At 47.5% G+C, this 16,648-nt stretch overlaps 1 protein-coding gene across 1 annotated transcript in view; it reads left to right on the forward strand.

Moving 5' to 3' along the window:
• mettl24 (methyltransferase like 24) overlaps positions 1-16,648 on the forward strand; it is a 109,062-nt gene that overhangs the window by 55,662 nt on the left and 36,752 nt on the right. Inside the window, exon 4 of the mRNA XM_063040769.1 lies at positions 10,066-10,294. Coding sequence (XP_062896839.1) covers positions 10,066-10,294 — 229 coding nt within the window. The remainder of the gene's footprint in view (positions 1-10,065; positions 10,295-16,648) is intronic.

Genomic DNA, 16,648 nt, shown 5'->3' on the forward strand with positions numbered 1-16,648 from the left:
CCGTGTAAGCGGAACAAGTGCTACACATGCCCTTACACTTCCTCCCTTACCACCATTCAGGGCCCCAAACAGTCCTTCCAGGTGAGGTGGCACTTCACCTGTGAGTCGGCTGGGGTGATATACTGCGTCCGGTGCTCCCGATGTGGCCTTTTATATATTGGCGAGACCCGACGCAGACTGGGAGACCGCTTTGCTGAACATCTACGCTCTGTCCACCAGAGCAAGCAGGATCTCCCAGTGGCCACACATTGTAATTCCACATCCCATTCCCATTCTGACATGTCTATCCACGGCCTCCTCTACTGTAAAGATGAAGCCACACTCAGGTTGGAGGAACAACACCTTATATTCCGTCTGGGTAGCCTCCAACCTGATGGCATGAACATCGACTTCTCTAACTTCCGCTAAGGCCCCACCTCCCCCTCGTACCCCATCTGTTACTTATTTTTATGCACACATTCTTTCTCTCACTCTCCTTTTTCTCCCTCTGTCCCTCTGAATATACCTCTTGCCCACCTTCTGGGTCCCCCCCCCCCCGTCTTTCTTCCCGGACCTCCTGTCCCATGATCCTCTCATATCCCCTTTTGCCTATCACCTGTCCAGCTCTTGGCTCTATCCCTCCCCCTCCTGTCTTCTCCTATCATTTTGGATCTCCCCCTCCCCCTCCAACTTTCAAATCCCTTACTCACTCTTCCTTCAGTTAGTCCTGACGAAGGGTCTCGGTCTGAAACGTTGACTGCACCTCTTCCTACAGATGCTGCCTGGCCTGCTGCGTTCACCAGCAACTTTGATGTGTGTTGCTTGAATTTCCAGCATCTGCAGAATTCCTGTTGTTTACCTTACTGATCCTGATCAGTTGAGATAGAGTGGGGCCAAGGTCCAAAAATAACAAATTCCTAATCTTCCAATAACTGAATGAAGTTTTATTGTCTTAGGCTGGACTCCAAGGGGGCAGAGCGGCACCAAGCCTGAGGAGATGAGACACTCTGGGCTGCCACAGGCACAATGAGCTATCAGCTGCCCAAGGTCCAGGAACTCCTGCACCCAGCCTCCCCTCCTTCCTGCATAAAGCTCTTGTGAATATCTTTGTCAAGGCCCCGGGGGTGGGGGTGGGGGGTGGAGAATGCTTCAATATGTTAAAGGTGCAATACAAGGCCAGTTGTTGAAATGTGCATTACAGCAAGACAATTCTTAATGACAACACAGTGAGAGAGCATGAGTGTGACTCCACATACACTGCCTATAAAAAGTATTCCACTCCCTTGGAAGTTTTCATGTTCTATTGTTTTATCACATTGAATCTCAGTGGATTTAATTTGGCTTTTTTAACACTGATCAACAAAAAAGACTCTTCTGTGTCAAAGTGAAAACAGATCTCCACAAAGTGATTTAAATTAATTACAAATATAAAACATAAAATAATTGATTGCATAAGTATTCATCCCCTTCAAGTCAGTATTTAGAAGATGCACCTTTGGCAGCAATTACAGCCTTGAGTCTGTGAGGATAGGTCTCTATCAGCTTTGCACATCTGCACACTGCAAAGTTTCCCCATTCTTCTTCACAAGACCACTCAAGCTCTGTCAGCTTGCACTTGGATTATGAGTGAACAGCCCTTTTCCAAGTCCAGCCTCAAATTCTTAATTGGATTGAGGTCTGCACTCTGACTTGGCCACTTCAGGACATTAACTTTGTTGTTTTTAACCCATTCCTGTGTAGCTTGGGCTTTATGCTTGGGGTCATTATCTTGCTGGAAATCAGATCATCTCCCAAGTCACAGTCCTCTCGCAGGCTGCATCAGGTTTTCCTCCAGGACATCCCTGTATTTTGCTGCATTCATTTTACCCTCCACCTTCACAAGTCTTCCAGGGTCTGCTTCAGTGAAGCATCCCCACAACATGATGCAGCCACCACCATGCTTCACGATAAGGATGGTGTGTTTTTGATGATGTGTAGTGTTTAGCTTACACCAAACATAGTGTTGAGTCTGATGGCCAAAAAGCTCAATTTTGGTTTGATCAGACCATAGAACCTTCTTCCAGCTGACCTCAGCGTCTCCCACATGTCTTCTGGCAAACTCTAGCTGAGATTTCATGTGAGTTTTTTTTAAACAGTGACTTTCTCTTTGCCACTCTCCCATAAAGTTGTGACTGGTGAATCACCCAGGCAACAGTTGTATGCACAGTCTCTCCCATCTCAACCACTGAAGCTTGTGACTTGTCCAGACTTGTCATAGGTCTCTTGGTGACCTCCCTCACTAGTCCCCTTCTTGCATAGTCACTCAGTTTTTGAGGACGGCCTGCTCTCGGCAGATTTACAGCTGTGCCATAATCTTTTCATTTCTTGATTGACTTAACTGTACTCCAAGGAATATTCAGTGACTTGGAAATTTTCTTACATCCATCTCCTGACCTGTACATTTCAATAACCTTTTCACAGAGTTGCTTGGAGTGTTCTTTTGTCTTCATGGTGTAGTTTTTGCCAGGAAACTGACTCACCAGCAGTCGGACCATCCAGATGCAGGTGTATTTTTACAACAATCAACTGAAACACCTCGAACGCACACAGGTCTCCATTTAACTAATTGGGTTCTCTTTATCTAGTTTTTGGACTTGCATGAAGATTTGATCACATTTTAGGTCATACCTGTGCAGAAATAGAGAGAATTCTACAGGGTTCACAGTCTTTCTAGCACCACTGTATGTGATTTCCGAAATAATTTGGCCGCACAAGTGAAGATTTGGTGTATCATATTAAAGGGGGTGAATACTTATGCAATCAATTATTTTGTGTTGTATATCTGTAATTAATTTATATCGCCTTGTAGAGATCTGTTTTCGCGTTGACATGAAATAACCTTTTTCTGTTGATCAGTATTAAAAAAAGCCAAATTAATTTCTCTGTGATTCAATGTTGTAAAACAATAGAACGTGGAAATTACTGGGGGGGGAGGGGTTGAATACTTTTTACAGGCGTTGTAGTTTGAGAAACAAAAATGAAGTTGGGAGTACCAAGGACTTGGCAGCTGTATTCTTCCACATGAGCGAACGGTTGCTGTAATGTCAATGGCTGATGCGGGGCAGCCACTACAAACTCAAGGGCTGTGGGATCTGCTCTCGCAAGGTGGCCCTCCCATGTGTGGAGGATCAGTAAAACCGATTGGTAGTTGTCCACTGATAGTGTTCAACGCTGCAAGGAGGTGCACACCCATAATTGTCGAGAAACAGACCCTGTGATTCTCAGCGAGCTGGAGCTCGGGCATGATCTGCAGGCTTTCCTCTGCCAGCTTTCTGTTCGTGCTTTTGATGTGATGATCATTCCTTTGCTTATATCAGCACCTTGTTGATTTCCCCTTGTTAAGCCAGTTGTCAATCCCAATACCATCTGGGGGATGTAGTTGTTTGAAGCTGACCTGGTTTAATGAAGTGAGTGGAACTGTTCTGGAAGTCAGTTTGATGTCACGTTAATCCATTTACCACCTAATCGTTCTAAATCCAATTCACTATACATTTCGGCAACCTCGTATGTTCACAGTTCTGTCTGTGAATAATCCTAACCTGCTTCAGACATAGCCTCAAGATTTGGGGGAGTAGATTTAGGACGGAGATGAGGAGGAACTACTTTTCCCAGAGCGTGGTGAATCTGTGGAATTCTCTGCCCAATGAAGCAGTGGAGGCTACCTCAGTAAATATATTTAAGACAAAGTTGGATAGATTCTTGCATAGTAGGGGAATTAAGGATTATGGAGTAAAGGCAGGTAGGTGGAGATCAGCCATGATCTTATTGAATGGTGGAGCAGGCTCGATGGGCCAGATGGCCTACTCCTGCTCCCATTTCTTGTGTTCTTATAGATGGCTCATTTAATAATTCTTGGCTCATTCATTCCTTTCCAAGCATTTTTGGGTGCGGGACTTCAAGCCAAATTGTACCAGTAGAGGAAGATGCTGCAATTAAAGAGATCATTGGTATTGTTTGGCAGGTCACACTATGCTTTGATTGCCCTGTGATGGCGTCAGACATCAGTGGGGAACAAATCAACAGGAGGTGGCCATGTTCGCTACTTTTATCCATTGGTCCACTGGATGTGGTCAACACCGGTGAGGCCAGCATGTATTGTACCTGACTTTAGCGATGTCACTTCAATGTCGTTGATGTGCCTGGAGTCACATATAAACCAGGTTAGGGCAGATTCCTTTCACGTGTCTCGTATTTCTCATGACATAGCAAAGGGGCCGTTTGGCCCATCAAACTTCGGGATATTTTCGTTAGTCTCATCTGCTTCACGTTGCTCTGTAACCCGTCCTCTCTCCCGTGCCCAGTCTCTGCATCCTGACTCTCCTACCGTTCAGCTGTGCTGAAGGACAGCCTGCAATGACCAGTTGACCCCTCAGCTAGGAACCAGAACACTCGGGGGAAACCCATGTGGTCAAAGGGAGAACGTGCAAACTCCACACAGAGATGACCAGAGGTCAGGCTCACGCTAGCTCTACCAGCTCTGTCAGTGTTCCATCATTCCTTGCAATAGTGAATCAGATTTTTTATTGCAATGGTCATTATCAATGACCATTATCAATCACTCATTATCAATGCTACCTTTTAAACTTAAAAGTTATTTAATTATTTTAAATTAGACATTTGAATTGGCACCTCCAAAGAACTTTATTGAACTGAAAATCAGTGACTTAACCGCTATGCTGGAGGCACGGTGTGAGATCGTAGTTAATCTATGTCCTGCTTCTCCAGGCTGAACCAGGTGTTTATTGGTCTAATTCAGACTTCAGGGGCTGAGATCCTTGCTTTGGGCTGACATGATGCAGCTAAATTAAGAGGGACACAAAAAGTCATTGGAGGTATTCTGCGGAGGTATTATGGAGGGAGCTAGACAGTGGACATTTCAGGTTGTGACCGTCATCAGATGGGAAAGAAAGAGGGGGAAAAAGCCACTGAAGAAAGGTGGTGGGAAGGGGTGGTGCAAAAGCTAGTAGAAGATATAGATGTCCTCCTCCTTCAAAGAACGGGGTTTCCATTCCTCCATCATTAATACTGCTCTCACCTGCATCTCCTCCTCTTCCTGGACATCTGTGCTCACCCAAACTTCCTGATGCCTTAACAGTGATGGAGATCCTCATGTCCTTACCTACCACTCTGTCAGCTTCCGCATCCAACACATCATCCTCCACAACTTCTGCCATCTCCAAAGGGATCCTAGCACCAAACATACCTTTACTTCCCCCTTCCCCTGCTTTCTGCAGAGGTTGCCCGCTCCACGACTCCATTCCCTAATAATCTCCCTCCTGGTGCTTATTCCTTCAAGCAACCTAAGTGCTACAGCAGCCCATACACCTCCTCCCTCACCTCAGTTCATGGCCCCAAACGGTCCCTTGCAGGCGAGGCAGCACTTCACCCGCAAATCTTGCTGGGGTGGTCTATTGTGTCCGGTGCTCCCGACGTGGCCTCCTCTACAGGGGTGAGACCCGTTAGAAATTGAGGGACCGCTTTGTCGAGAACTTCCTCTCCATCCACCAAAAGCAGAACTTCCCGGTGACCAAGCATCTTAATTCCAAATCCCGTTCCCGTTACGACATGTTGGTCCATGGATTTCTGTTGTGCCATGATGAGGCCAGCCGCAGGGTTGAGGATCAACACCTTGTATTCTGTTGGGGAGCCTCCAAACTGATGGCATGAGTATCGATTTCTCCTTCTGGTAAAAAAAAAACAATTCCCTCCCCCTCCCTTTTCCTTCTATTCCCCATTCTGGCCTCTTACCTCTTCTCACCTGCCTATCATCTCCCTCTGGGTCCCCTGTTCCTTCTCCTGTGGTCCACTCTCCTCTCCTATCAGATTCTTTCCTCTCCAGCCCTTTACTTTTCATACCCACCTGGCTTCACCTATCACCTTCTACCTATCCTCCTTCCCTTCCCCCCACTTTTTTTTAATTTTGGTATCCTTCCCCCTTCCTTTTCAATCCTGAAGAAGGGTGTTGGTCTGAAACACGAGCTGTTTATTTACCTCCATAGATGCTGAGTTCCTCCAGCATTTTGCTAGTAGATGATAGCTGGATCCAAGTGAGTGGAGGGGGTGATAAGAGGGAGTAGGGAGAATGGGAGTGATTTCAGAAGTTTGGAGGTGTTCGCTGGAAGGGTTGAAGGTGATGGAATCTGATAAGGAGAGGACATTGGAACCTGAAATAAAGGGAAGGAGGTGGGGAGAGGAATCAGTGGGAGGAGTGTGTGTGTGGTGGGTAAATGGGGACTGAGGGAAACGAGTTGAGGTGATGAGAGCCAGCTGGATCAGGACGAGAGAGGAAAACAAAAGGGAAAAAGGGACGGGGGGTAGCAGTTATTGGAAGTTTGAGAAAGTAGTATTCATGCCATCTGGTTAGAGACTGCTGTTAAACTAAGAGATTAGCGTCTGTGAGATGCAACTGTCTGCTCACTTGGTATCCTGGTCAACAAGTAACCTTTAGCAGTAAGACCGAAACTGATAATCGGATATACAAACAGAAAATGCTGGAAAAACTCAGCAGGTAGGGCAACATCTGTGGAAAGAGAAGCAGTTATAGACTCTTCTTCAGAACTCAAATGTGTTGATTTTCCTCACTATTCATTCACTCGGGCAGCCTGCTTGGGGCACCAAGTTATGACAATGGACTCCTTTGACTAGGAGGCACTTCGGTACATGTGGAGGTCAAGAACTCGCCACAACAGTAACCCTCGTCTACACAGGGCCTTTAACATTGCTAAACTATTACAAAGCATTTCATAAGAATGTTACCACACAGAACACCTATGGAACAGTCATGTAAATAGTGTTTGGTGCAGGTGAGCAAAGTCTTGTTCGAAGCAACACACCCAAGATGCTGGAGGAACTCAGCAGGTCAGGCAGCATCGGTGGAGGTGAATAAACAGTTGACGTTTCAGGCCGAGATCCGTTTTCAGGACTGGAAGGGGAGGGGAAAGAAACCAGAATAAAAAGGTGAGGTGGGTGGAATGAGGGCCAACTAGAAGATGATGGGTGAAGCCAGGTGCGTAGGAAAGATGAAGGGCTGGAGAGGAAGGAATCTGATAGGAGAGGAGAGTGGACCATAGGAGAAAGGGAAGGCGGAGGGGACCCAGGGGAAGGTGATAGGCAGGTGGGAAGAGGTAAGAGACCAGGGTGGAGAATAGAAGAGGAGGTTTGGGGAAATCTTTGCTGGAAGGAGTAATCAATATTTATGCCATCATCTCTGCGGAATATCAGTGTTGCTCTTCACCCTGAGGGTAGGTTTTAGGGAAAGGCTTAAAGGAGGAAAGGGAGCTCTGTATAAAGGCAAGTTCTGTTTTCTTCGTTATGTGGCTATCCATAGGCTGCAGTTGCCAGTGAGCGGCAAAGTGATGCGGCTGGTGGGAATGCTGCACTGATGGAGGGTCAGTCCCAACCCCTGGAGGTGCAGGCATGAGGTTAACTGTGCTCTGGTATCTTCCCACATCCCAAAGCCGTGCCTGGTTAATTATCCACAGCAAACCGTACTTAGTTTAGGCGGGTGGTAGCAGAATTGGAGGGGCTGGGTGGAGGTGAAGGTTCTATAAGCAAAGTGGGTTAAAGGGGAACATGGGGGATTGGATCTGACTGGAATGTTCTGAGGGTCGGCAGAGACTCCGTGGATGAAATAGCCTTCTCTTTAAGAAATAATCTTTTTTTAGTGACATTGGCAGAAGGATGAATCAAATATATTTAATGTATTTATTGAGATACAGTGTGGAATAGACCTTTCCAGTCCTTTGAGCCTCGCCATTCAGCAACCCCCGATTTAACCCCGGCCTAATCACGAGACAATTTATAATGACCAATTAACCTGCCAACTGGTACGTCTTTGGACTGTGGGAGGAAACCGGAGCACCCGGAGGAAACCCATGCATTCACAGGGCAACGTACAAGTTCCTTATAGACATCGGTGGGAATTGAACCTGGGTCACTGATACTGCAAAGCAATGTGCTAACCACTACGGTACCATGCTGTCCTGGGGACACAATGTAAAGGGACAGTGCTGTAGTACAGAGGGATCTTGAGGTTTGTCCAAGTAGATTCACAAGTCGATAAGGCGGTAAAAAACATGGCATATGGCTTTGAGTTCAAGAGTCTGGAAGTTAAATTACATTCAATTGTGATCGTTGCATTACAGGAAGATTGTGGAGTCTTTGGAAGGGATGCAGAAGAGGTTTACCAGGATGCTGCCTGGATTAGGGTGCACGTGCTATAAGGAGAGGCTGGACAAACCAGTCACAAACAAGAGAAAATCTGCAGATGCTGGAACTCCCGCAGGGACTCCCTTGTCTGTTTGTCCCTCCCCACTGATCTCCCTCCTGGCACTTATCCTTGCAAGCAGAACAAGTGCTACATCTGCCCCAGCACCTCCTCCCTCACTACGATTCAGGGCCCCCAAACAGTCCTTCCAGGTGAGGCGAGACTTCACCTGTGAGTCTGTTGGAGTCATTTACCATATCCCTTGCTCCTGGTGTGGCCGGTGAGACCCGATGTAGATTGGGAGACCGCTTCACCGAGCACCTACGTTCCGTCTGCCAGAAGAAGTGAGATCTCCCTGTGGCCACCCATTTTAATTCCACATCCAATTCCCATTGTGATATGTCAATTCATGGCCTCCTCTACTGTCGCAATGAGACCACACTCAGGATGGAGGAACAACACCTTATATTCTGTCTGGGTAGCCTCCAACCTGATGGCATGAACATCGACTTCTCAAACATCCGGTTGTGCTCCTCCCACTCACCATTCCTCATCCCATTTTCCCTCTCACCTTATCTCCTTGCCTACCTATCGCCTCCCTCTGGTGCTCCTCCCCCTTTCTTTCTTCCATAGCCTTCTGTCCTCTCCTATCCTATCCCCCCTTCTCCAGCCCTGTATCTCTTTCACCAAATAACTCCCCAGTTCTTTACTTCAGCCCTCCCTCTCCCAGTTTCACCTGCCACCTTGTGTTTCTCTCTCCTCTCCACCCCCCCCACCTCCTAACTCTGACACCTCAGCAATTTTTCTCCAGTCCTGATGAAAGATCTCTGCCCGAAACGTCGACTGTTTACTCTTTTCTATAGATGCTGCCTGGCCTGCTGAGTTCCTCCAGCATTATACGTGTGGACAAACTAGAGTTGTTTTTTCTGGAGCAGTGGCGGTTGGGAGGACACCTGATGGAAATTTATAAAATTATTGGGGCTATAGATAGAGAAAAACAGATGGTATCATTTTCCCAGGGTCGAAATGTCTAATATTAGAGAGCGTGCATTTAAGGCAAGAGAGGGAATACGAACATTGAACATAGAACATAGAATAGTACAGCACAGTACAGGCCCTTCGGCCCACACTGTTGTGCCGACCCTCAAACCCTGCCTCCCATATAACACCCCACCTTAAATTCCTCCACATACCTGTCTAGTAGTCTCTTAAATGGCAAGGATTTTATGCAAAATAGTGGTGTGTGCCAGGGATGGTGGGGGGGGGGGTGTGAATGTGACAGGGGCATTTAAAAGGCTCTTAGGCAGGCACATGAATATTCGGGGGGCGGGGAATGGAGTGATATGGACATTGTGTAGGTAGAAGGGATTCGTTTAGTTAGGTATTTAATCAGCTGGTTAATTGGTTTTGTTACAACATCGTGAGCCTGTTCCTGTGCTCCACAATATTCACCAGGAGACGGGCATGGACTCTGACACTGCCATTACGTCTTTTACCTCACCCTCAGTTACTTTGACAACTAGAAGTCAGTGTCCCTAATGGTGCAGTCAGTCCAGACTGCTGAAGGAAAGGGAACGGAATTTGAGAGGTAGTTTTGTTTCTTAAAATACAACAGTGTGAGTTTTGAATGAAAACTGGAACTGTGAGCGTCAAATGAAATGTTGAAGACTATATCTCTGCCGTTCCAGTGTCTGCAGCCGGTAGCATTCTGCAGGGGATGCGATGTGTTCAGGGAATGACTGGGCCATTATTTCTCTGCAGTGATTGGTTTAGTGATGATTCTAACTTCACAGCATCACTCGGGGCAAATAGCTTATTCAGCTTTTCACTTTTTGCTTCAGACTGGGGAGCGGAGACCAACATTTTGAAGAGGAAATGGCCAGAGCGGGTTGTGAGGTGCACTATTTTGATCCAAGTGTCCCAGAGGCTCACGTTCAGAAGAGTAAGGGGTACTGGCACCACCGCATATCCATCAACTGGCGAGACCCCAACCCAGCCGTCGCCGCCCAGCAGCAGCCTATAACCACCAAGAAGTTGGGCGTGATCATGGATCAGTTTGGTCACAGGAAGGTGAGTCTTACAGGAGCTGAAGGAAAGAGAGACGTCTCCCTGAGACACTTCCCTCTTGTTATTGCATACACTCTTAATCACTCTAGGTCTCTACATTGCAGTGAGAACCTGCAGATTTTCTGCCTCCTTCAGAGTGCCGCTGCTGGTGCTCTGTCTGCAGTCTGAGCTGCGGAATTATAAAGGGAGAGGTGGAGGGAAAACGGGATGTGTCGCCTTCACTGTGGATAGGGCGATCACTAGAAAGCTGGGGCAGGGTTGGAGGATGTAATTTAGCAGTACCTGGTTTGAGGTTTGTGCACACCACTCTCACTGCCCTGGGGATTTCCACCCACTTTCGACAAGATAAGTAAGACCGAGGAGACGAATAGATTGACAATTCCCACAAATTCTGTGTCCTCTGGTAACGGACCATCCCAACAGTTCCATCACGACTTCTGCAAATTACGTTAGACAGCCTGAGCGGTAAGCCCTCAGCTCCGGTGGGACCTTGAAAGTCTATCCGGAGATCTTGGGGCAGGCTGAGTAAACATGAGCGGTGACCCATCCCCTGCCCTCAGTGATGAGTTGGCCTGAGGGGACCCAGTGCAAGAGGTCAGGCTGTTGGCGGGGGGGGGGGACCGTTGCCTTCCCCACGGTGGCCCTGGTCTCTCGCCGTGTGCCCAACCACTGCCTGTCGTGGTGGCAGAAGGCAGTGCAAGATAAAGAGTTTAACCCAACCAGTTGGCAGTTGGACGCGCCCTCCAGCTGCACTCGATTAAAACCGGATTGTGGTCCTGAAGCTGTGCAGAGCAGGCGGTTCGGCCCTTGGTGCCTATGTTGGACCTTTGAACGAGCCGACAAAGCGACGTGCTGCAAGGTTTTGATGACTTCTGCCCTCCTACAGAGGCTGCTCGACCTGCTGAGTTCTCCCAGCAGATTGCTCGTCGCTACAAAATTATCACACTCCCTTCCCCCACCCCCCCCACATCGCATTTAATTCTGTCTCTTTCAATTATTTATCCAATGACCTAGTGAAAGTTCAGACAAACCTGCTGTCTGCACTCTTTCAGACAGCACTTTGCAGACCATGAAAAAGACATCTTCTGGTTCATTGACAATTACCGTTAATCTGTTTCCTCTGGTAACTGTCCCATCAGTCTCATCATCACTTCTGCAAGTTACATAGCATGATCTCATTTTGTTTGTGTGCCGGGGGCTCTGTCCAATTTCAATTGGACTCAAACTGTGCCGGCGCAATGCCCAGACAAAACATTGGCCAGTGCTGCTGGCAACAGGCCGGGCTGTGGATTAGATTATGAGGACACTCAGTCCTCGTTTATTGTCATTCAGAAATGCATGCATGTATTAAGAAATGATACAATGTTCCTCCAGAGTGATATCACACAAAAAAAAACAGGACAAACCAAAGACTAACACTGACAGGACCACATAATTATAACATATAGTTACAGCAGTGCAAAGCAATACCATAATTTGATAAAGAGCAGACCATGGGAACAGTAAAAAGAAAGTCTCAAAGTTCCGATCGACTCCTGATAGTCCCCGATAGCAGGTGGCAGAAGGGGGAAACTCTTCTCTGCCATAAACCTCCAGGCATTGACAACTGCCGATGCGTTGGAAGCACCCGACCACAGCCAACTCTGAGTCCGTCCGAAAACTTCGAGCCTCCGACATTGAGTACCAAGCACCATCTCTGCCGAGCCCTTTGACCCCGTCCCGGCCACCGAGCAACAAGCAAAGCCGAGGATTCGGGGCCTTCCCCTCCAGAGATTCTTGATCACACAGTAACAGCAGCAATGAAAAAGCCATTTCAGAAGTTTCTCCAGATGTTCCTCCGTTCTCTCAGGTCTGTCTCCATCAAATCAGGATTGTGCACGGCACCCTACTTGACTTGACAGGGCTGTAAAGTCATTACTTGACCTTGCCAGCCTTCGTGTATCAGGAAATGTAGAAGTGGCTTGACACAAAAGCAGAGCAGCAGAGGTGATTTAACACTAAATGCCACTTTACCAATAAACTGTAAAATGACAAGCCACGAGGGGCCACAAAACAAGGGAGAAGAGATACTAAGCACCACAGGCAACAGGGTAACTGAGGGCCAGGAGCAACTGGCTGAGGCCGGCTGGGTGAACAGGACTGTGGTTGAGAGCTGGGTTTAAATAGGCTGCAGGTGATGAGTTGGAAACGAGTGGCAGGTGACTCCTGTTAGCTGGGAGGAGCCTGCATGTACAGCCCTGACATCTCGTCCCATTCCCATTTGGTGTCTTTCCTAATCCTCACCCCCTCCACTTGTTAGAAAATCAACATTTTAGTGGAGAGTTATTGCAGAATGTCTATTTCTCATTTGCTGTCTGTGTTGAGGTTTATTCACTGTCAGAAGACTGGACTATTTTGAGGCAACGTGCAACATCAGAGTTATGTGAGCGTCTGGAATATGTGAGGGAGTCAGTATGTTCCCAGTGGGTTCTATAAGGCATTGCAATATATTATGTTCCATTTTCCTTTCTTTCCCTCTGTGGGTGGAGCAGTACCCGTGTGAGGGAAGGAATTGTCGACATGTGACTCTAGCCCTCACTGAGCTGCCGCAGCGAATTGCTTCAGCCTGCGCGGTCTTCTTCTGTCGCTATTTCGAACAAAGCAGTCAGGTGGATGACTGCCATCCACCATCCTCCACTTTACTTCTTCAGTTTGGCACTGATATCGGGAAAATATCATTAGCCTTAACGCTTCTTCAGGCGTGACGCGTTTCCTCGTCCAGCTCTGATCGCGAGCGTCAGCAGGGCAACCAGGTATGCATGACTTCTGCAGCCTTCAGCCAAGAAGTTTATCACTTTCCATAAATTGTGCTTGCAATTCTCTGTAGAGATGTCACTTAATATTTACAGTTTGGCTGTTGCACAGCACTGAAAGAGATTGATATTTGGTAAAGCCACGCAGACAGCTTCCTGAGCCCAGGTTGAAATACAGCAGTACAAAGTCGAACTGCGAACGCCTGTTGACTCCTGAGCTTGTGAAGGAGATGATATAGTTATTTCTGCCCACGCAGCCCCAGAATGCTGTGCAGTCAATGAACCGTGGTGGAATTGTGCTCACCATTGCAGGGAAACAGTGGGTGCTGGTGTGTGCACAGCAAAGTCCCAACAGCAGGAGTGAGATTCTCCGTCACCAGTAATGTATGTTGAATGTGAGGAGAGGCCGGCAGCTGCTCCCAAGGAAGGGAGAGTGAACACAAAGCGAAGTAATACATCAAGGACTTGTCAGAGCAGAGGTAGAACTGGGGCTTTGATTCCAACAGCTGATCTGATTTATGGGCTTTGTGTTCTGTGCTGACTGCTGTTTGAATATTGAAGACTTCAAGAGTCACGGTTTGCAAGTTCATGATGAATATTGGCGCCTGCTTATAGAGGTCTGCGAGGAAATACTCACAGAATGGTGAACGCAGCAGGCCAGGCAGCATCTCTAGGAAGAGGTACAGTGGATGTTTCAGGCCGAGACCCTTCATCAGGACTAACTGAAGGAAGAGCTAGTAAGAGATTTGAAAGTGGGAGGGGGAGGGGGAAGATCCAAAATGATAGGAAAAGGCAGGAGGGGGAGGGATGGAGCCTAGAGCTGGACAGGTTATTGGCAAAAGGGATATGAGAGGATCATGGGCCGGGAGGCCTAGGGAGAAAGAAAAGGAGGAGGGGGCAAGGGGTATAGTCAGAGGGACAGAGGGAGAAAAAGGAGAGAGAGAGAAAGAATATGTGTATATAAATAAATAACGAATGGGGTACAAGGGGGAGGTGGGGCATTAGCGGAAGTTTGAGAAGTCAATGTTCATGCCATCAGGTTGGAGGCTACCACGGCCTCCTCTACTGTAAAGATGAAGCCACACTCAGGTTGGAGGAACAACACCTTATATTCCGTCTGGGTAGCCTCCAACCTGATGGCATGACCATCGACTTCTCTAACTTCCGCTAAGGCCCCACCTCCCTCTAATACCCCATCCATTATTTATTATATACACACATTCTTTCTCTCACTCTCCTTTTTCCTCCCTCTGACTATACCCCTTGCCCATCCTCTGGTTTTCCCCCTCTCCCCCTTTTCCTTCTCCCTAGGCCTCCTGTCCCATGATCCTCTCATATCCCCTTTGCCAATCACCTGTCCAGCTCTTGGCTCCATCCCTCCCCCTCCTGTCTTCTCCTATCATTTTGGATCTCCCCCTTCCCCTCCCCCTCCCACTTTCAAATCTCTTACTAGCTCTTCTTTCAGTTAGTCCTGATGAAGGGTCTCGGCCCAAAACATCGACTGTACCTCTTCCTAGAGATGCTGCCTGGCCCGCTGCAGCAACCAGTAACTTTGATGTGTGTTGCTTGAATTTCCAGCATCTGCAGAATTCCTTGTGTTTACGTACTCACAGAATGGGCTCCTTGCACTAAAACGTTCCCTTTCCAAAGTCAAGAACTGCAGTGAAAAACAAAGCCCAGCACTGGAAAATTAAGTTCAAAGTACACTTATTATCTAAGTATGTATACATTATACAACCTTGAGATTTGTCTCCTTACAGGCAGTCACGAAACAAAGAAACCCTAAAGGATCCTTTAAACACCCAATGTGCATGCAGAGAAAAAAACAGTAAAAGTCAGCAGATAAGATTCCGAGCTGAAGTTCACGAAGGTGAGCCCACAGCCATGAGGGCTGTCGTCACTGCAGCTAGTCCAGGAGCCCGTTAGTTGCAGGCCACAGCCTCAGTTCAGTTCAGAGACGAGTGAACCTCGCAGGGCAATGAGCTGAACACTGGCCCGTCCCTCGCCTCTGGCACCGACCTTTACAATCTGGCCCAGCCTTGAGTCGTTCCTCGTTCTCAGACCCAGGCCCTGCCCCTTCAATAAACTATTGGGTGGGAAAATTACCTCAAGGATAATGAATGCAGTTAGTAATATGTAATAAACTGGCGCTGCGAGCCCTCCAGGATCCCCTCACCAAACACAAAATAAACTATTCTTGTTACGAATAGCTGCGTTTTGCTAAATAAATATTTTTTTTGTTTTTCCACTTGCTTTCCTCCCTCCTGCATGCCATCTCCCTTCTCTACAGATGCAACTGAAGGAAACTGTTCACTTCTCCAAGTTGTGAAGTTGGCTGGGAAGGTGTGGAGGGGAGGGTGGAAGTGGGCTGGTTGGAGGGGGCTTCCATTTCAGTAGCTCAGACACAGCTGATGTGTGGTTGCTGGGACCACGAAGAAAATGCGGCCTCTAATTTGAGCACAGCAAGTGCACTGAATGATGATGGCCCTCTCTAATGCTGTTGGTCAAGGGTAGATATTGGATAAAATAGTGAGAATCTGGGGCCCAGTGCCTGAAAGGATGGTTGAGGGGGAAATCCTCATCACAATTATGGAGCTTAGAAAAATAGAGGGCTATGGGTAACCCTAGGTAATTTCTAAGGTAAGCACATGTTCGGCACAGCTTTGTGGGCCGAAGGGCCTGTATTGTGCTGTAGGTTTTTCTATGTTTCTACAATTAAAGTGTTTGTTTGTTTATTTATTTATTGATTGAGATACAGTGCGGAATAGGCTCTCCAGCCCTTCGAGCTGCACCGTCCAGCAATCCCCTGATTTAATCCGAGACTACCAATTAACGTGCCGACCAGTATGTCTTTGAACTGTGGGAGGAAACTGGAGCACCTGGTTGAGACCCACGTGGTTGCGGGAAGAACGAGCAAACTCCTTACAGACAGCAGCGGGCGGGCGGTCACCTGTACCGTAAAGCGCCGTGCTAACCACTACGCTACCAGGCTGCCCCAACAATGGGCCAGGAGCTGAAATCAGTCTCCATTGCTCTCCTCTGATCTAGTTGGGAGCCTACTTAAAATACTCAGCAACAATGGCAGTGTTCTGAATGCTGAATTTCTCACACAGTATAAAATCCTGGCTAATGCTGGGAAGTGCTTTGCTTCAGACTGACAGCATGGCCAACCCTCAGTTCAACACAGGGACTGTCTCTGCTCAGTAAATCCTACACTGGGGCATTGAGGCTGTAATTGCTCTGAAATTGGATTCAAGGCCTCAAACTTCAGACACAGTTGCAGCAATGCTACCTGCCAAGCTTCAGCTGCTTGCTGCAAATCATGGGGTCCTACTCTGTGTCAAGTGGTTCTCTCAAGGCTTCAAATTCCTGCTTTACTGAGGGCTCTGAGGTGGATGTGTACACACCTGCACGGGAGTTACTGACAGTCCCAAACAGAAATACTTAATTGTTTTGTTTTGCAAATTATATGGCGAAGTGGTTTTTTTCTTAATAGGATATCCCATAAAATAATTAATTTTAATCCTAAACATGCAAAAATTCTGCAGGTGCTGGAAATCCAAAG

The sequence above is a fragment of the Mobula hypostoma genome, chromosome 2, assembly GCF_963921235.1.
Source record: "Mobula hypostoma chromosome 2, sMobHyp1.1, whole genome shotgun sequence".
Classification (NCBI taxonomy): domain Eukaryota; kingdom Metazoa; phylum Chordata; class Chondrichthyes; order Myliobatiformes; family Myliobatidae; genus Mobula; species Mobula hypostoma.